This window comes from Sinocyclocheilus anshuiensis, unplaced genomic scaffold (genome assembly GCF_001515605.1).
Source record: "Sinocyclocheilus anshuiensis isolate Anshui unplaced genomic scaffold, SAMN03320099.WGS_v1.1 scaffold891, whole genome shotgun sequence".
In the NCBI taxonomy this organism is placed as follows: Eukaryota; Metazoa; Chordata; class Actinopteri; order Cypriniformes; family Cyprinidae; genus Sinocyclocheilus; species Sinocyclocheilus anshuiensis.
In genome coordinates this window covers 231,483-247,169 of record NW_015546076.1, presented here as the reverse complement: position 1 = coordinate 247,169, position 15,687 = coordinate 231,483, and the positions used below count along the sequence as shown (strand labels likewise).

General features: G+C 38.3%; 1 protein-coding gene across 1 annotated transcript in view; it reads left to right on the top strand.

Annotated features, from left to right (window-relative positions):
* The window catches only part of LOC107699896 (roundabout homolog 2-like), a 65,042-nt gene that overhangs the window by 6,612 nt on the left and 42,743 nt on the right, over positions 1-15,687 (top strand). Inside the window, exon 2 of the mRNA XM_016501334.1 lies at positions 2,350-2,676. Within this exon, the coding sequence (XP_016356820.1) occupies positions 2,350-2,676 (327 nt within the window). The remainder of the gene's footprint in view (positions 1-2,349; positions 2,677-15,687) is intronic.

Below are 15,687 nucleotides of genomic sequence, written 5' to 3'. Positions count from 1 at the left end.
TATATTCCCCCCACACACACACACACACACACACACACACACACACACACACACACACACCAACTGTTGAAAATTTCCACCCTTTTAACATCAAGTAAAACCCAACACATGGCCACTGCAGTGCCTTATACATATTCCACTTCTTAAAAGCCCTGTGTACAAAGAAGAAGAAACCCTCTCTGTTAGTTCTGTAGCCCTGGATAGAGCAGAATACAGCACTAATGGGCGGTGAGGTTTGGAGTCTCATTCAGCAGCCGCAGTCATGCTAGACTCAGCCTTAATGTCAGCTTCTTTTAACTTTGCACTGATTTCGGCTGGCTCTCTGGACTGAAAGCTTAATAGGTGCTGAGTCATCAGCCTGTGAGAGGTTCATCCCCGGCTTCCTTTCCCACTGGCCATTAGAAGCCTCTCGCCCCTCGTTCCATCCTTTGACTGATGCTGGTGAAGACTATAGTTGTGTGGTTGAATGGTGCACCCCAGGCACTCTGTTACAAAAGTTTTTATTTCACAATTTTTTTTAGAAATGTAATTCAAGTGGGTTCCACACAAGAGTTAAGCAGTTTCAGCTCTGCTTTGTTTGTGCTCAGAGACAATTAAATCAGGGTCAAACCACCTTAGACACTGGGGGACATGGGCATCAGAAGCAACAAAAATGTGGGTGAGTAGTGTAAGTGTAACTGTTATTCAATGGTGCAACAAAGACTATATGATGCCTTTAAAAGCAACAGGCGAACAAATGATGAACATTCAGTTAAATAGCAGCTTGTTTGCATGTATGTGAGCACACAGCCAGACCCACCTGAGCGGCAAGATATGCTACGATGCTTTGTTTATCTTGCTGTGTAGTGGGAGTAAAGCAGGCGCGAGTAGCTACTGAAAATACGGTATGAAGTTTAATTTATATGGACTCTGAATGAGCCAAACAGAATGGATTTGAGGAAGCAGGAAATTAGTTTCATTTATTAGGGCATTCCTCAAGTGGAATGGATTTGAGTGGCGGCGCACTGAAAAGTGAACAAACATATGCGCTGAATTAGAGATGGTAAAAGTGAGTGGGTCCAATATCACTGGTCTTAAAAAGTGGGTGGATCTTGTCCCACCCACATACAATGGTTCTGACGCCCATGCCGGAGGATAATATTTAGATAACTAAAACATAACTAAAACGGCATCAGATGTATTAAACAGACATGCATTTAGCTAACTCATTATGTTTGAGTAAAAACAGCTGATATGACAATAGACCCAAGTAATGAAGGTTATGTGCATGAATTAGTATTAGAAAATGTATCTCCTCCTAGAGCTTTCAAGCTGCAACCACCAAACTTGGGTCAGACTTTCAGACTAGTCTGACTCAGGTTGCTATATCCGTTCTAACTGATTGGACTTACGATTTTCGTCAAACGGAGGATCAAGTGCCGTAGACTTTTATTGAGGGGTCAAAACTTTTCTACATTAAGACTTACAGAATGTTTAAGCTGTATATCACTACCAAAGCTTAATGACTATCATAGGACAACATGCTAAGTCATGCTAGCAACTCACTTAAACATATTACCAATGTGCTAATCATGCTAACAACATGCTAATCATGCTAAAAACATGCAAGCAACATGCTAATCATGCTAGAAACGTGCTCGCAAGATGTTAGCAACAGGTTTATCATGTTACCAACATGTTAACAACAGGCTAAACATGTTAACTACATGCTAATCAAGCTAGCAACATGTTAAATCATGTTAGCAATGTGCTAAATCATGTTAGCAATAAACTATCAACATCTATCTAATATATCTATCTAAACTGTCAAACTTCAAGCTTTTACAGCTGCTTCAATCTTTAGGCTAGGCTTTCTCAAGCCAACTTCAAAGTTTGTTCTCAAACTTTACTCATCTAGTTTTAGTATACTAAACTTTTAATGGAAATTTTGTTTTTTTTAATCCAGTATTTTTAATATATAAAATCAGGGTCAGGAATTAACAGGGATTTGGGGGAAAATGCCGCCAAAATGAAGAAATAGCTCCCCAAATTCAGCAAAAAAATGCAGTTTCTGTGCCACTTTTGCATTGTAAAGATTACTTGCTTTTGACCAAATTTTATTGGTAACAGCTTATAGCATTCTGATTGATTGATTGATTGATTGATTGAATTAATTTAAGTATTTGGCATGGAAGGCAACATATATACATTTGATAAGATACAGTAATTCTAAAAATGACCCTTACAATCCCAGGAGACAAATATTACTGCTTATTGGAAAAGTACATTTCTGGCACTGATATGTATACATTACATCTGACAGATGCTTTTAACCAGTTGATTTTAACCTTTACTGTTGATTCTTCACAGGGTCCCGTCCACGTTTGGATGATGTTCCCCCCAGGATAGTGGAGGATCCCTCTGATCTGATTGTGTCAAAGGGTGAGCCAGCCACCCTGAACTGCAAGGCAGAGGGTCGGCCCACGCCTACGGTGGAGTGGTATAAAGATGGCGAGCATGTTGAAACTGATAAGGACGACCCTCGCTCCCACCGCATGCTGCTGCCCAGCGGCTCCCTTTTTTTCCTGCGCATCGTTCACGGACGCCGCAGCAAACCTGACGAGGGGGTTTATACATGCGTTGCCCGCAATTACCTAGGAGAGGCTGTTAGCCGAAACACCTCACTGGAAGTAGCCAGTAAGTACTTTCTGATGAATTCCACCTTGCTTAGTGATTCTGGATTGAGCATAGCTATGCTGAAATAAAAGTAATCTATCCCTCTCAGACATGGCCTGAGGTTTTGTTTGTTGAGTTCTTTGTGGCAGTCTGCTGGTGAGGTTTTGCCTGTTGTGACAGTGTGTCCTCCTGCTGTGTGACTGCGCTCTGGGCCTTTGGCTCAGCCGTAATCCAGCTCCCTGGCACAGGAACGTCACCATATCCGGCTCCACCGCCAGAAGAAACTGGATTAGCAAGTTGATTAGAATTGGAATGCAACTAATTAGATTCCTCAAAGTTTGCTAATTAAAACACAAAGCAGCAATTTCCTGGTGCCTGTTTTTTTTATACAAGCTGCACCTTTTGAAATACACAATTTATAATAAGGTTCCGTTTTTTAACATTATTTAACTATTTTAATTATTATAAGCTAACCGTTGTGAATCGGGCTAAAGTAAGGCGATAGTTTTGAACACTGGCTGGTTATGTACTTGCTTAAATATTGATTTTGGATCATTTTTAACCAAAAAAAGTTACGGACTGCAGCTTTAACTTAAACTAACAATGAATCATACTTCTAAAGCATTTATTAATCTAAGTTAAAGGGTTAGTTCACCCCAAAATGAAAATTCTGTCATTAATTACTCACCCTCATGTTGTTCCAAACCCGTAAGACCTTCGTTCATCTTCGGAACACGAATTAAGATATTTTTGATGAAATGTGAGAGCTCTCAGACCCTGCATAGACAGCAACGCAACTGTAATGTTCCCAGGTCCAGAAACATAGTAAGGACATCAGTAAAACAGTCCATGTGACATCAGCTAACTTGAACTAACAATGAACAGATGTATTTGTTATCAACTAAAGGTGTTAAGATGTTAATGTTAAGATTAATAAATGCTTTAACAAATACATTGCTCCTTGTTAGTTAATGCATTAACCAGTGTTAACCAATGGAACCTTATTGTAAAGTGTTACCACTTAAATTTCTCATATCTCCCTGTTATTTTCAGGAGTCTGATTTTTGTCAGTTTGCTGTGGTGCTTTAAGATAAAGGTGAGGCTGATCTGATGTAAACGTCAGAAGGTCAATGTCAAATCAAGCCTATTTTGATGCATATACCGACTTGCTGAAAGAAATGATTAAAGTGTTTCCCCATTCGAAACGAAATGAGCTCTTAAAATAGACCCCCTTTACTGCCGAGGGAGAGTCGAGCCCTTAGAGCTATTACAGACTTTTGCTTACTATCCCAGAGGACGCTGAGTAGCAGAGCATGCAGGGTGAAAATGATTTGCAATCATGAACTCTGCGGTAGATCTTATCCTGAAGTCTGCATACTTGCAGTACTCTCCCAAATAGCTCTTCATATTTTTGGCCACCTACTATAAATAGCAGGAAGGAGTATACTAGCCAATTGTAGCGCAGTATTTTAAGACCAAAATTTCATTATATCTCACTATTCATTAAAAAAAAAACAGTTTTTACCATGTGGATTTTTTTCAGGCACAAGATTTGCTGAATGATGCTACGTGGCCTTTAAATCCAAGTCATAATTACCGCATTGAAAAATATGTCATAAGCAAGACTTACAAGATGATTTATTATGTATGATTAAAGCCAGAAAGAGAAAGGAATCGTTTTTAGCTCTCTAGAGTCCATATAGACTCATACTCAGCACTCCTGCGAGCCTCAAATCAGGTTGGATATTAGCTCATGCTGCACAATACTCGTGAATTAAGGGCTCGTCCTTGTGGAAGATGAGACTCGGGTCATACACCAGGAGACCCAGCTCACCGCCAGCCATATCTTCTCCTCAACAGTGATTAATGTGCTAATTAGAGCTGGACAGTTGCCAGCGCGATCGCAGCATGAGGGCAGAGCGGGTGGTTTATGACGAAGGAGGATCCTGAGGGGTACAACAGGTGAAGGCAGGGGCAAGGGCGAGCAATCCTTCACACATCTCTGAGACGTCATCTAGTCCTGCAGTTCAGATTATAGCAGCAAGCGGATTGAGGTGGAAACAGAATTGCCTGTATACATGGGATCAGCGTGTTTGTGATAAGTGAGCAGTTTTTGCCACGACAAGTATGATGTGGCCGTGGCCATCTGTTAGATATTTCAGCTTATGGGACTCATAAACACAGAGAGTTGTTGAGCTATGAAATGTTCACTCTGTGCTTGTTTATTGGTGAATCACTCATGTTTTTCAGTATTAGGCACATGTGTGATGTGATTAACTGTTCTAGTCGAGTCGTGAACATCCTGTGAGAGAGAATTTTTGGAAACTCATTAGTTTTGTCTTGATCGGTGCCCACACTTTTCACCAAACATTTTTCACCAATAATGGATAATAATGATCAAAACAATGTGAAAAATGTATTTTGGGTTTCACAGAAGAAAGAAAGCCATAGGTTTGGGAAAGTGTTATTTTAGTATTAGTTAGCTATATAATGTTATAGTATGTTTTAAAGGGGTCATATGATGCGATTTCAATTTTTCCTTTCTCTTTGGAGTGTTACAAGCTCTTGGTGCATAAGAAGATCTGTAAAGTTGCAAAGACTAAAGTATCAAATCCAAAGAGATCTTCTTTATAAAAGTTAAGAGTCAACCATTCAACCCAAATATTCAGATGTGTGCAGCACATTTTATGGAGGACTGTTTCCTGATCCTGGAAGAGTAGACTACAATGCCGGCTGTTCTGACTCACAGACTGTAAGTACGTTTTTTTATATTTAAAGAATTTGCCACTGACGATTCAAATGCGAGTTTTGAGCAGTGTAGAGTAGCGCTTGTTGTTTGTCATTTCTCCGATCACAAATGCAGACATGGTTTTATGTTTACGCGGCGCGATGCAACGCAATGCGTAAAAAGACATTATAAGTCATTATATTCCGTAATTATGTCCCCACTGGATACAACAAATGCCTCATTTATAATGGGTTTTAATGTTTTTGTCTCGTCGCTCCGGCCAGTACAAGGCATCACAATATGGTAAGGGGCGTAACATTTCTGTCTCACGCTTGAGTTATTCGGCCAATCACAACACACTGGATAGCTGGCCAATCAGAGCACACCTTGCTTTTCAGAATGATGAGCTTTGTAAAAATCTACGCGTTTCAGAAAGTCGGGGCATTTTGGAGAAACAATAATGTACAGTATGTGGAAAATAATGTGTTTTTTGAACCTTAAACCGCATAAACACATTTCATTACACCAAATACACAAAATAATGTTATTTTTAGCAACATCATATGACCCCTTTAATATGTTTAGTAAGTATATAGTATGTTTTAAATTCACTTTTATTTTTAATGTTCACAGTGTTCATTTTAATTTTAGTTTAAGTGTTAGTAATTTTATAATTTGTAGTAGTTTTTTATTTCTATATATGTTTAATTTATATTAATTTAAATTTTTAGTACTTTTTTTATTTAGATTTTATTTCAGCTTTATTTCAATTAAAATTATTATCAATTAAAATTTCAAAAATTCAGACTTTTTTCCAATGTCATAGAGAAATCTTATTCATAAATGGCTGAAAACACAAAGACAGTGTTGGTCACATGTCCATGCATGCATACCTATAGAGTTGAGAAGTAACTAATTCAAATTCAGCATATATTCTGACAGTACGTGTTTTTGGACAAAAGTCTGTGTTTACAGCAGTGAGTTTCAAGCATCTACTCACTGTTTTTTTTTTCAAGAAAATGTTTAAAGCGACTTCATTCATCAAAGTTTAAACAGCCATAGCAAGTATAAATCTCTCTTTAAATTCAACGCTTTTTTTTTTCAAGTTCTTTGACAAACAAAAAGATTTGTGCATTTTGTGAAAAGCCAGTGTTGTTATGTAATATTAAAGGGTTCACCAGTAAGAGAAGACTGAATCTGGGTCTTACACTAATATATTAATCCATGCAATGCTAGACTACAGTATATTGGGGGATACAGTATTATCCACCTAACATATGTATGCCACAGGACCAATGCTTAATCTGACGCTTGTCATAATGGCAGGATGACAAATGGCAACTGCGACTAGTGAAGCCTGTTATTTCTGTCTTTTTAATTAATTAATTTATTTATTTTATTAAATTTTTTGGCAGAAGTAGATATTTAGCTCTTGGCTTGAATGCAAATCCATTCACTTATTCTCTCAAAATAGCAGCTTTGTGCTGAAGCTTTTATGCAAGAGAAAAGCTGTATCTATTTCAAAGCATTGAATGTGGCAGTCTGTCTGGGGGAGCAAACTGCCACGTTCCCTGAGCCTGGATTAAGATAAAGTAGGACAAATGAAAAATAAAACTTGCTTAAAAGGCTCTAGACCCAGCTGTCCATCTTTCACCCAGTGTGGGATTATAAAGTAATGATGCTCCGTGGCAGCTTTTCCCTAATACATCTTTCGCCATGCGCTCCTATCTAAACCCTCTGAAGGGCTGTTATGGGATTTCTTGCATGCACAGTGTTGTTGAACATAACCAATTTGCAATTTATGTATCGCATATCTTCCATGCTCTTTGTCTGTTTCATGTAAAATGTGTTACATTTTCAGCTGTTGCATTTAATTTTCAGAAGACGATTTCGACCAAGTTCTATCCATTTATTGATTGTTCAAGAAAGCACATAAAAGCCGGAAAGAGATGTTGAATTGGATGTTACTGGTCCAAAACAAAGTAAACACAAACGGCGTGCGGATTAACCCAGTCACCGTCTCTCTGGGTGGGTCGATTAGCCGAGTCTCGACACGGGGAATAACGTAGTTTGGGACTAGCCCACCTCTGGGATGGATTTATTTATGTGGCTCTGAAATGAACAATAACAACATCCTGTCTATTCCACACACACTTCCACCTGTGTGTCAGAATCCCAGCCAGCCATAACCTTTCACAATGACATCCACGTTCATGCACCGCCATATAATTACATGTTAGCGGCTAGCATAATTTTGCATGTAATTGTCAGGCTGTAAGTGTAGGAGTGCTTCAATTAGCCTAAAACATTTCACAAGTCTCCTCCCACTCCACACACACACACACACACACACACACACACACACACCGACAGATGGCTGCTTGTCAAACCCGACACGGATTCTTCAGGTTAGAATGATTGTCCTTTTAAGACCAACATCTGAGTCACAAACGGGCGAATAGGTTGTGGGTCTCTATAGTGGGGGATGCAAATGAGCGGCCGTGTGTGTAAAGAAGGAGAAAGAGCGCGTGGTGAGTCAGTGGTGGGCTATTAATAATGTACATCCCAACAGGCTTGTCATTTACCATCATTGCATGATCTCTGCAGGGGGGCGGAGAACAAAGACTTCCGGCCTTTTGAAATTAGCCCGACCTGTGTGAGATTCAGCTTGGTAAATGTCCTTTTACTCCCATAATTCAAAATCATGAGTTGTTGGAATACCAGTGATCATAAATTCAACTTTTTTTGGTGCAGTGATGAATATGTTTAGGTCATGTTCACTGCAGGGGTTCCAGTGTGGTAGCATGTGTAACAACCTAACAGGAAGTCATGAAAATGGGAAGCCCAAATGATTAGTTGCTTATTTAAGAAAGCAGTGGTTGTGTCTGAAAACATAGTACCTATAGTAACTACCTCGCTAGAAGAGATGCCAAGTTTCCGGCAACATGTTTTGTGACTAATGTGACTAATGAGGAAAATGAATAGTGACTATCCTGAGCTATAATTTAAAAGAGAGCAGACAGGTAAACATATATTAGCTGTTTGGCCCATTTCATGCTTTGTGTGTGTGTGTGCATGCGGGCGTGTGTGCGTACGCGTGTGTGTGTGTGTTTTGGTATATATGGTTTTTGAGGACGCAAATGTGTATAATGACATGGGTACTACAACGTAAACATGGTTTATGGCTTCCTGTGTCCCCATAAACCAAAAGGCTTAAAAACATACTAAATGGTGTTTTATGAAATAAAAGGGGGTAGGTTTAGGTGTAGGGCGATAGAAAATACAGTTTGTACAGTACAAAAACCATTACGCCTATGGAGAGTCCCCGTAAACCACATATACCAACATGTGTGTGTGTGTGTGTGAATAGCTATATACATATATAGATGATAGATAGATAGATAGATAGATGATAGATGGATTTATATTACGTTTATAGTATAATGTAAAAATAAATTATTAAAATATTACATGTGCTGCAGTGCTGTTTTCATAATGTTTATATACTATTATAGTTTTTTAAACATTTGAACATTTTAAGATTTTTTCATCTAATATTTATATTTAATTTAATTTCAGATTTTTGAATTAACAAAAACTATTTTTAATAGTTTTAGTAAGCAATAATACTGCTGTAGTGTTATATAGAAAGCTGAAGATAAACATTACATTTAATTCAAACTGATTTGTATAGTGCTTTTCACAATTAACACAATTTTTTTTTATCATTATGCGCACAGAATGCGGTCTTAGAAAGCATGTTGCTAGTTTTTGAGACACAGCCAACATATAAGGATATGTTAAAGTAGCAATAAAGTTATTGCTAATTCATGTTGATTTATTTCCATATTTAATTTTAGCAGCTGAAGTAATTGGCTTGTACAGCATATGTAAGGGATGATGATGGTTTTGCTGTGCATGGTCTGCTCAGTGGAAGAAAGCCAACCAGAATTAAGAGAATGACCGTAATGTTTTGTGCCGATCACATGACCCACTCAGGCTTTCAGCTGTAGCTAATGAGTCTCTCTGCTCATGTCACTCACCTCACAGATGATTAAAAATCATATTGCTTTCCCTTTTTCGTGCTTCATAATAAATTGTAGAGGATGAGAGGGGTAAAGAATGGCTTCCTGAACACACCGCCAAGAGGGACGAACCCTGTCAGAGCCAAGCGTGTATCATTCTTTCCCATAACTTGGCATGTGGTATTGCCGAGGGCACTTACGAGCTTTGTGTGCGGCCTGGCCAGCTCTAGGTAAACGGTGACACTATTTTACCCTCTCTTTTCTTAACCAGCACTCATGAATAACACATGGCTTCGTCTCCTGAAAAATGCAACATGCTGTGGGCTGTTTGGGAACAGCCTGTCCTTGTCCTTGCTTGTGCATATGCCTCCTGCGAGTTAAATCCTGTTCAGGAGGTGACGGGCCACCACAGTGGACTGCAGGGGACGGAGAATGCATGCACACTGCCAATTTGCAAGCTCATGCATGCATATATGTATTACACCACTGATGTTATGTTTCTGTTTTGGGGCCATCAGTCACCCTCGGCATCAGCTTTCATTATCAGAGTTGCCATCGGATCTGCATCGATTGGAGGGTGTCCACTGGGTGAGATGGCTTTTGTAGAATGGGGCAGATGTCTGTGTTGGGTGTGCTGTTGGTTGGTTGGGCACTTTTCTGCAACATCTGCACTCTTTCTCTTGTAAAAACATGCTTTTATATGCTAGGGAAGGCCTGTGCTTTGTTTGTACACTGTTAGAGTGGCCCAAGGGAATGAGTGGATGCTTATTTAACAGGAACAGACAATGGTGGATTGGAGTCAGTAGATCTTACCGGCCAGCGGGGGAAAAGGACAAGTGAATAATTTTATAGTCAGTTTAAAAAAAAAAACTAATTAGCCTTTGGGGGATGAATTTATTTGTTTGATTGATAGCATTTTCCAGTAAATGTCAAATCTGTTGTGTAATTGCCTTTTGGTTTATTTCTTTATTACTATATTTTGTATAAAAAAATCCATTTATGAATTATAATGAAATTATTATTGAAAAAAACATGCCTCTTCCTACATTTTTTTTTACAAGCAGAAATCAACACTAGTGGCAGTAAAACACCAACAACATGTATTCCTTTTTTGCACAAATTATAATTACAGGGGCAGATTAATATTAATAAAGAATTAATTTTGCACAGTACCTTGCACAATATTGTGTTACGATCTTAAAACTTTTACCATAGTGTGTGATTTGTGAAACATATTTATTTTTACATTTGCATCACATAATCAGGCCCATAAGTATGGCTTTTCTGACATTGTAAACTTGCTCAGTAGCTCACCTGGTACAGAATTGCACAAGACTTGTGAAACACAAGTCATGATAAAACAGCTCAAAGCCTCGTAGAAGCATGTTTGCTTCAGCAAATGCACTTTTAACTCACGTTTGCTTTTGTTAACATTATAGGTTAGGGTTAGGGTAGAGTTTAGTGGTGGTACATTATTTTCAAATGTTGGTAGATTCACATTTATCTGTTTCAGGTAAAAATAAATGTGCTTTTGGCGCCACTCACTGGATATTTCACTTTGAAAGTGCCACTTTAAAATGTATATTTTATTCAATACTGAAAAATATCAAGTAAGTCACCTAGCTTTGTGTCTAACAGACTGATTGTTAGCTTAGCAACATGCTAAGAGATAAGAGTCTCTTATTGAAATGATCAGCAATTATCAGTAATTATGGTCAACCAATATTTAGCCATTTTTTAATTATCAGCATTGGCCAGTAGTTGTGGAAAGTTAATTCCAGCATACAATTAGCACTAAGTTTTGTGAGTAAGGCTAACCAATTAGCTTAATTTGCATAGAAAGATGCATGTTTGTGCTAAAAAAGAATGGCAGTGAGCTAATTACATTTGCCCTCTGGATTGCGAGTAGTTAGTGAATACCATGGCACAACAACAGTAGTGATTTGCCTCTAAAAATCTAAAATGTGAAGAAGATTTGAGTGAACAGGAATGTGGCAGATTGTGTTGGATGGTGGAGTGATGAAGTTGGTTATGGTCAGGTTGGGTGCCCAGACTGACAGATGAGCACTTCAAATCCTGACGTGAATCTCTTACTGCCCATAGACAGACCTGCACCATTTGTCCCAGCCTGAAAGATATGAATATTCATAGGCAGGAGATGAGCATGAGTTTAACTAACAAAGAAAATGGAGCACTCTGCACTCTGGATCTCACCAATAACATGACATTTCAATGAATATTTATAAGTAATTATCACAAGTCATTGCATTTATAAAGGTCTGCCAAGGGATGGTGTAGCCAGGACTCAGTAATACAGCAGAAATACTGCAGAGGTCATATCATAAATATGAATCGATGGCTGAATTGATTTATTTGGAATCATTTTCATGCTTTACATTCTACGGGTTCATTTGCAGCCCACGACAGGTGAGATTACACCTTATAATTGAGGTGTTAATCGAAAAAATTCATCCACAGAGTGTTTAAGAGATAAGACGAGAAGATATTGCAGCTGTCAGATTGGTGATTCATTTGTGGACAACGGTGTGTGGAGTGCGTTATTACCGAAATGCATTTATATTTCACAGAGATTAGAATATGAGTGGCATTTATGCTTGTATGTGTGTGTGAGGCTCTGTACCAGCCGCTGGTGAGAGTCTACAGCCCGTGGGAGCTCACCCTTTGATGTAGGAAACTCAAAGGGCCCCCTGAGGCAGCTGCCATGGGGCAGGGGTCGCATTTTTAATCTGTCAATCACCACTGGGGATTTATGGGTAACGTTTCCTGCCAAGCCAGACAGCGGGGAATGTAGCATTCTGCCGTTCGCTCTCAGTGTGAAGGGTAGGCATAGAAAAGAGAAGGGGGCAGAGTTCACAGTGTTTGCCATTAACACTGATGCTTAGTAAGGTCAGCACAACCAGCCATTGTTGAATTTGGCTGTCTGCAGAGTTAAAGAATTGGCTTCCCTGTTGGATTTTGTTTTTTGAGACTTTAAAGTTGTGTTTCAAACACAACTTTAAGCTGCCTATTTATGTTGTGTTCAGGTCCAGGGAAGTTCATATTTATGAGTTGTGAAGTTGTAATTATGATGGCAGGTGCGTTCAAATCACTCTGATTGGATGTCGATGTATTGTACCTTTTGCACATAAAAATACAGCATTTTTTTTTAAAGTCTCCTTCTGCAAAACGATGAAGAATCAGAATGAGTATCAGGTGTGTTTTTGCTTTGTTTTGTTTTTTTTTCAGTTTATGAAGGTGCTATAAACTGAATCCTTATATTTTAGCATAATTGTACAGTTGTATTTTATACAGTACATGCTACTTAGCTAGTTTTATTTAAAAAAGAAAAATTTCAACAAATTTACTGGCAACTACAGATGCTGCATCCATTCCGTCTGCCATGTTTGACGCCCCCAACTCGGAAATCTGGGCTCAAAGAAAATCCTTTAAAAAATGTTAACATTTTCAAAGAAAATCATGAGCTTCCCACTTGTATTTATTATTTTGTGTTGATGTTTATGAGCATTCAACTAGTTAATACACACTTTCCGACATGAACGCAACACAGATACCTTGTGTTACCCAAATTCTAAGGCAGCATCACACTATTTTTTGTGGAGTGGCAATCCCAGAATGCTATGGGGCAGGCTCGGTAAAAAATAAATAAATAAACATACTTATAATTAATTCTGAAAATAGTCTAATACTCCAATAGTCTAATAGTCAATAGTCTATTCAAAATTTAGTCTATTCAAAATTTTACTCTTTTGCAAATTTTTTATGTGCTTATCAAATGCTGTTGTAAATAATTGTGTCAAGTCAAGGAGAGTGAAATGTTGATTTTAGTGTAGCTTTAATTCTTTACAAAAATAGGCTAATAGTTAAGTTAATAAATAATCTAAATAATCCAATTTTAGAAAATATATGTGTATTCTATGTATTTTATGCATATTTTCAGAATTGTGTTGCTAGCTTAGCAACATGCTAATGTCATACACTGTTGACATCAATTCTGAGGTATATTTCTCATGCAGAGCACTATTTGTGTTGCTACCTATGTAGAGCGCTTCAAATTTGTCACTTATGATGTTCCTGCTTATGTACAAAACCATTCAAAGTTTAGGGTCTGTAAGATTTTCACTGTTTTTGAAAAAAGTCTCTCATGCTCACTAAGGCTGCATTTATTTGATCAAAAATACAGAAAAAATAGTAATATTGTGAAATGTTATGACCATTTAAAGTAACTAGCTATCTATTTTTATATATTCTAAGATGTAATTTATTCCTGTGATAGCAGCTTAGCCATTACTTCCCTGCAAACATGTCCTTGCGGGGCCCATGCTGGCTTTTTGTGGGCACAGTGGGCTAGGGCCAGCCTACACCAAACCAAAACAGGCCCAGTGCGGGCTTGCCCAGGTGAGGCCCACAGCTTTGGGCTCACCGTAGGCTCTCTTGCCTTGTCCAAATACCCACACTTGCGGTCTTGGCCACTTGAGAGCGCGTGCTCGCGACAGGAAGTAAGTGCGCAAGACTGTCCCAGATCTTAAAAACGCCAGAGCGCAGTGGCCTTAACGCACACTAAATCCGCTCCGGAGCAGTATTCGAGGCTTACTGTATCCCATCATGCATCATGTTGTGGAAATAAATCGTGAGACTTTTTGCCGAGATCTCGTGAGAGGTCACGGAAACCTTTCCAATGCAAGTTAAATATTAATATAATAATTAGATATTACATATAATTTGGTAGTAAAACAAAGAGTTGCATGTTTTATTGGTGCAAATGAGTAGTGGTGATAATTATTTTGTACAACATTTGCAACTGCTTTTTATCACTTAATTAGAAGCACCACAAATTAAAATTGTCATGTTATAGGGACTACTGAACAGACATTTAGAAGTTGATTTTAAAATGCAAAGTATTGAAAATAAAAATAAAGCTCTGTAAACACTTGCATTTTTAAAACACTCTACACTTCTACACACACTTGTGGTCTTCATGCTCACTTGAACACTTGGACCAAATACAGGAAATACGTCATAGAAGTAGTCAAGTGGTCAAGTGCAAAGACTGCATGTGTGGGTATTTGGACAAGGCATCTGTGAGCAAGCTACCAGTTTTAGCTACTTTCAATTGAAAGCAGTTGGCAACACTGCTGAACACATTGTGCTGTGTCCTGGTTGGGAAATGTGTTTTTTGTTTTCTATTTAAATGTGCGCATTGCTGATGTTTTTTGCAGAGATGGTACATGTATGTATGGCCTATGTTTGGGCAGTTTTCTTCCTTGCCACTAGGGTTGCTAGGGTGTTTTAGGTTTCCTTAAGTAAAGCAATGTGGGTATAGGGAGTTAGCAATAACAAGTAGCCAGCATGGCTCACCTGCTGAGCACATTGTACTCTGTCCTGGTTGCGAAATGTTTAATTTCAAGCCCAGTCTAAAGTAAGGAGTTGGTGTTTTTAGCAGAGATGTTACATGTATGTATGGCCTATGTTTGGATTGATGCTAAGAGTTTAAGACAGTGTATTTGTATTTTAAGAAGGACTCTTTATTGGTGAGGTTACCACATCATGGTCCAGTTTGAATATGGATTTAAAGTTCTTTTCGACATGAGACCATAGTCTGGACTATTTTTTTTATTGTTCCTGGTTAGGAAGAGTCTGGTGTGTTTTTATTACAAGAGGTTGGATTATTAATTTGCTATCAGCCAACTTCAGCTATGGACAGTGTTTGGACTGATATGTTTTTCTTTCTACATGTTATCTTAAGGGTTTTTCCATTGTTCAGCTTATATAAAAATATGGCATGCAGTTGCTTCAAACAATGGTATAAACATCGTTCAATGTAAATTGTGATAATCGTAATTAATAATCGCAATTACAATTTAAAGGGAATAATCGACAGTTATGATTTTTGTCATAATCGTGCACTTTTCAACCCTGATTAAACAAACCTGTCTGTAATTATCAAGTGCTCCTTCAGGGGCCCGTTCTTCGTACGTTGCTAACTCTGTTAGCTGGATTTGATTGTTGATGATTTGGCATGATCTTGGATTGGTTGGTTCTTCGAAGTTTATCCCGGAGTTGCTATCATAGGCATAGCAACAGGTCCGTAAGCTTAAACCTGCTAGGGAGCAGGCTTATTTCATGTAAACAGGATTAGATGGCATCTTTTTAAGCAGAATTGATACTTAAAATCTGTCCGTTACCAACGCTACTTTATTACAAGAGTACCCTACTAATCCAGGGACAATAATTTAAAATAATAATCATTTAAAAATTAAT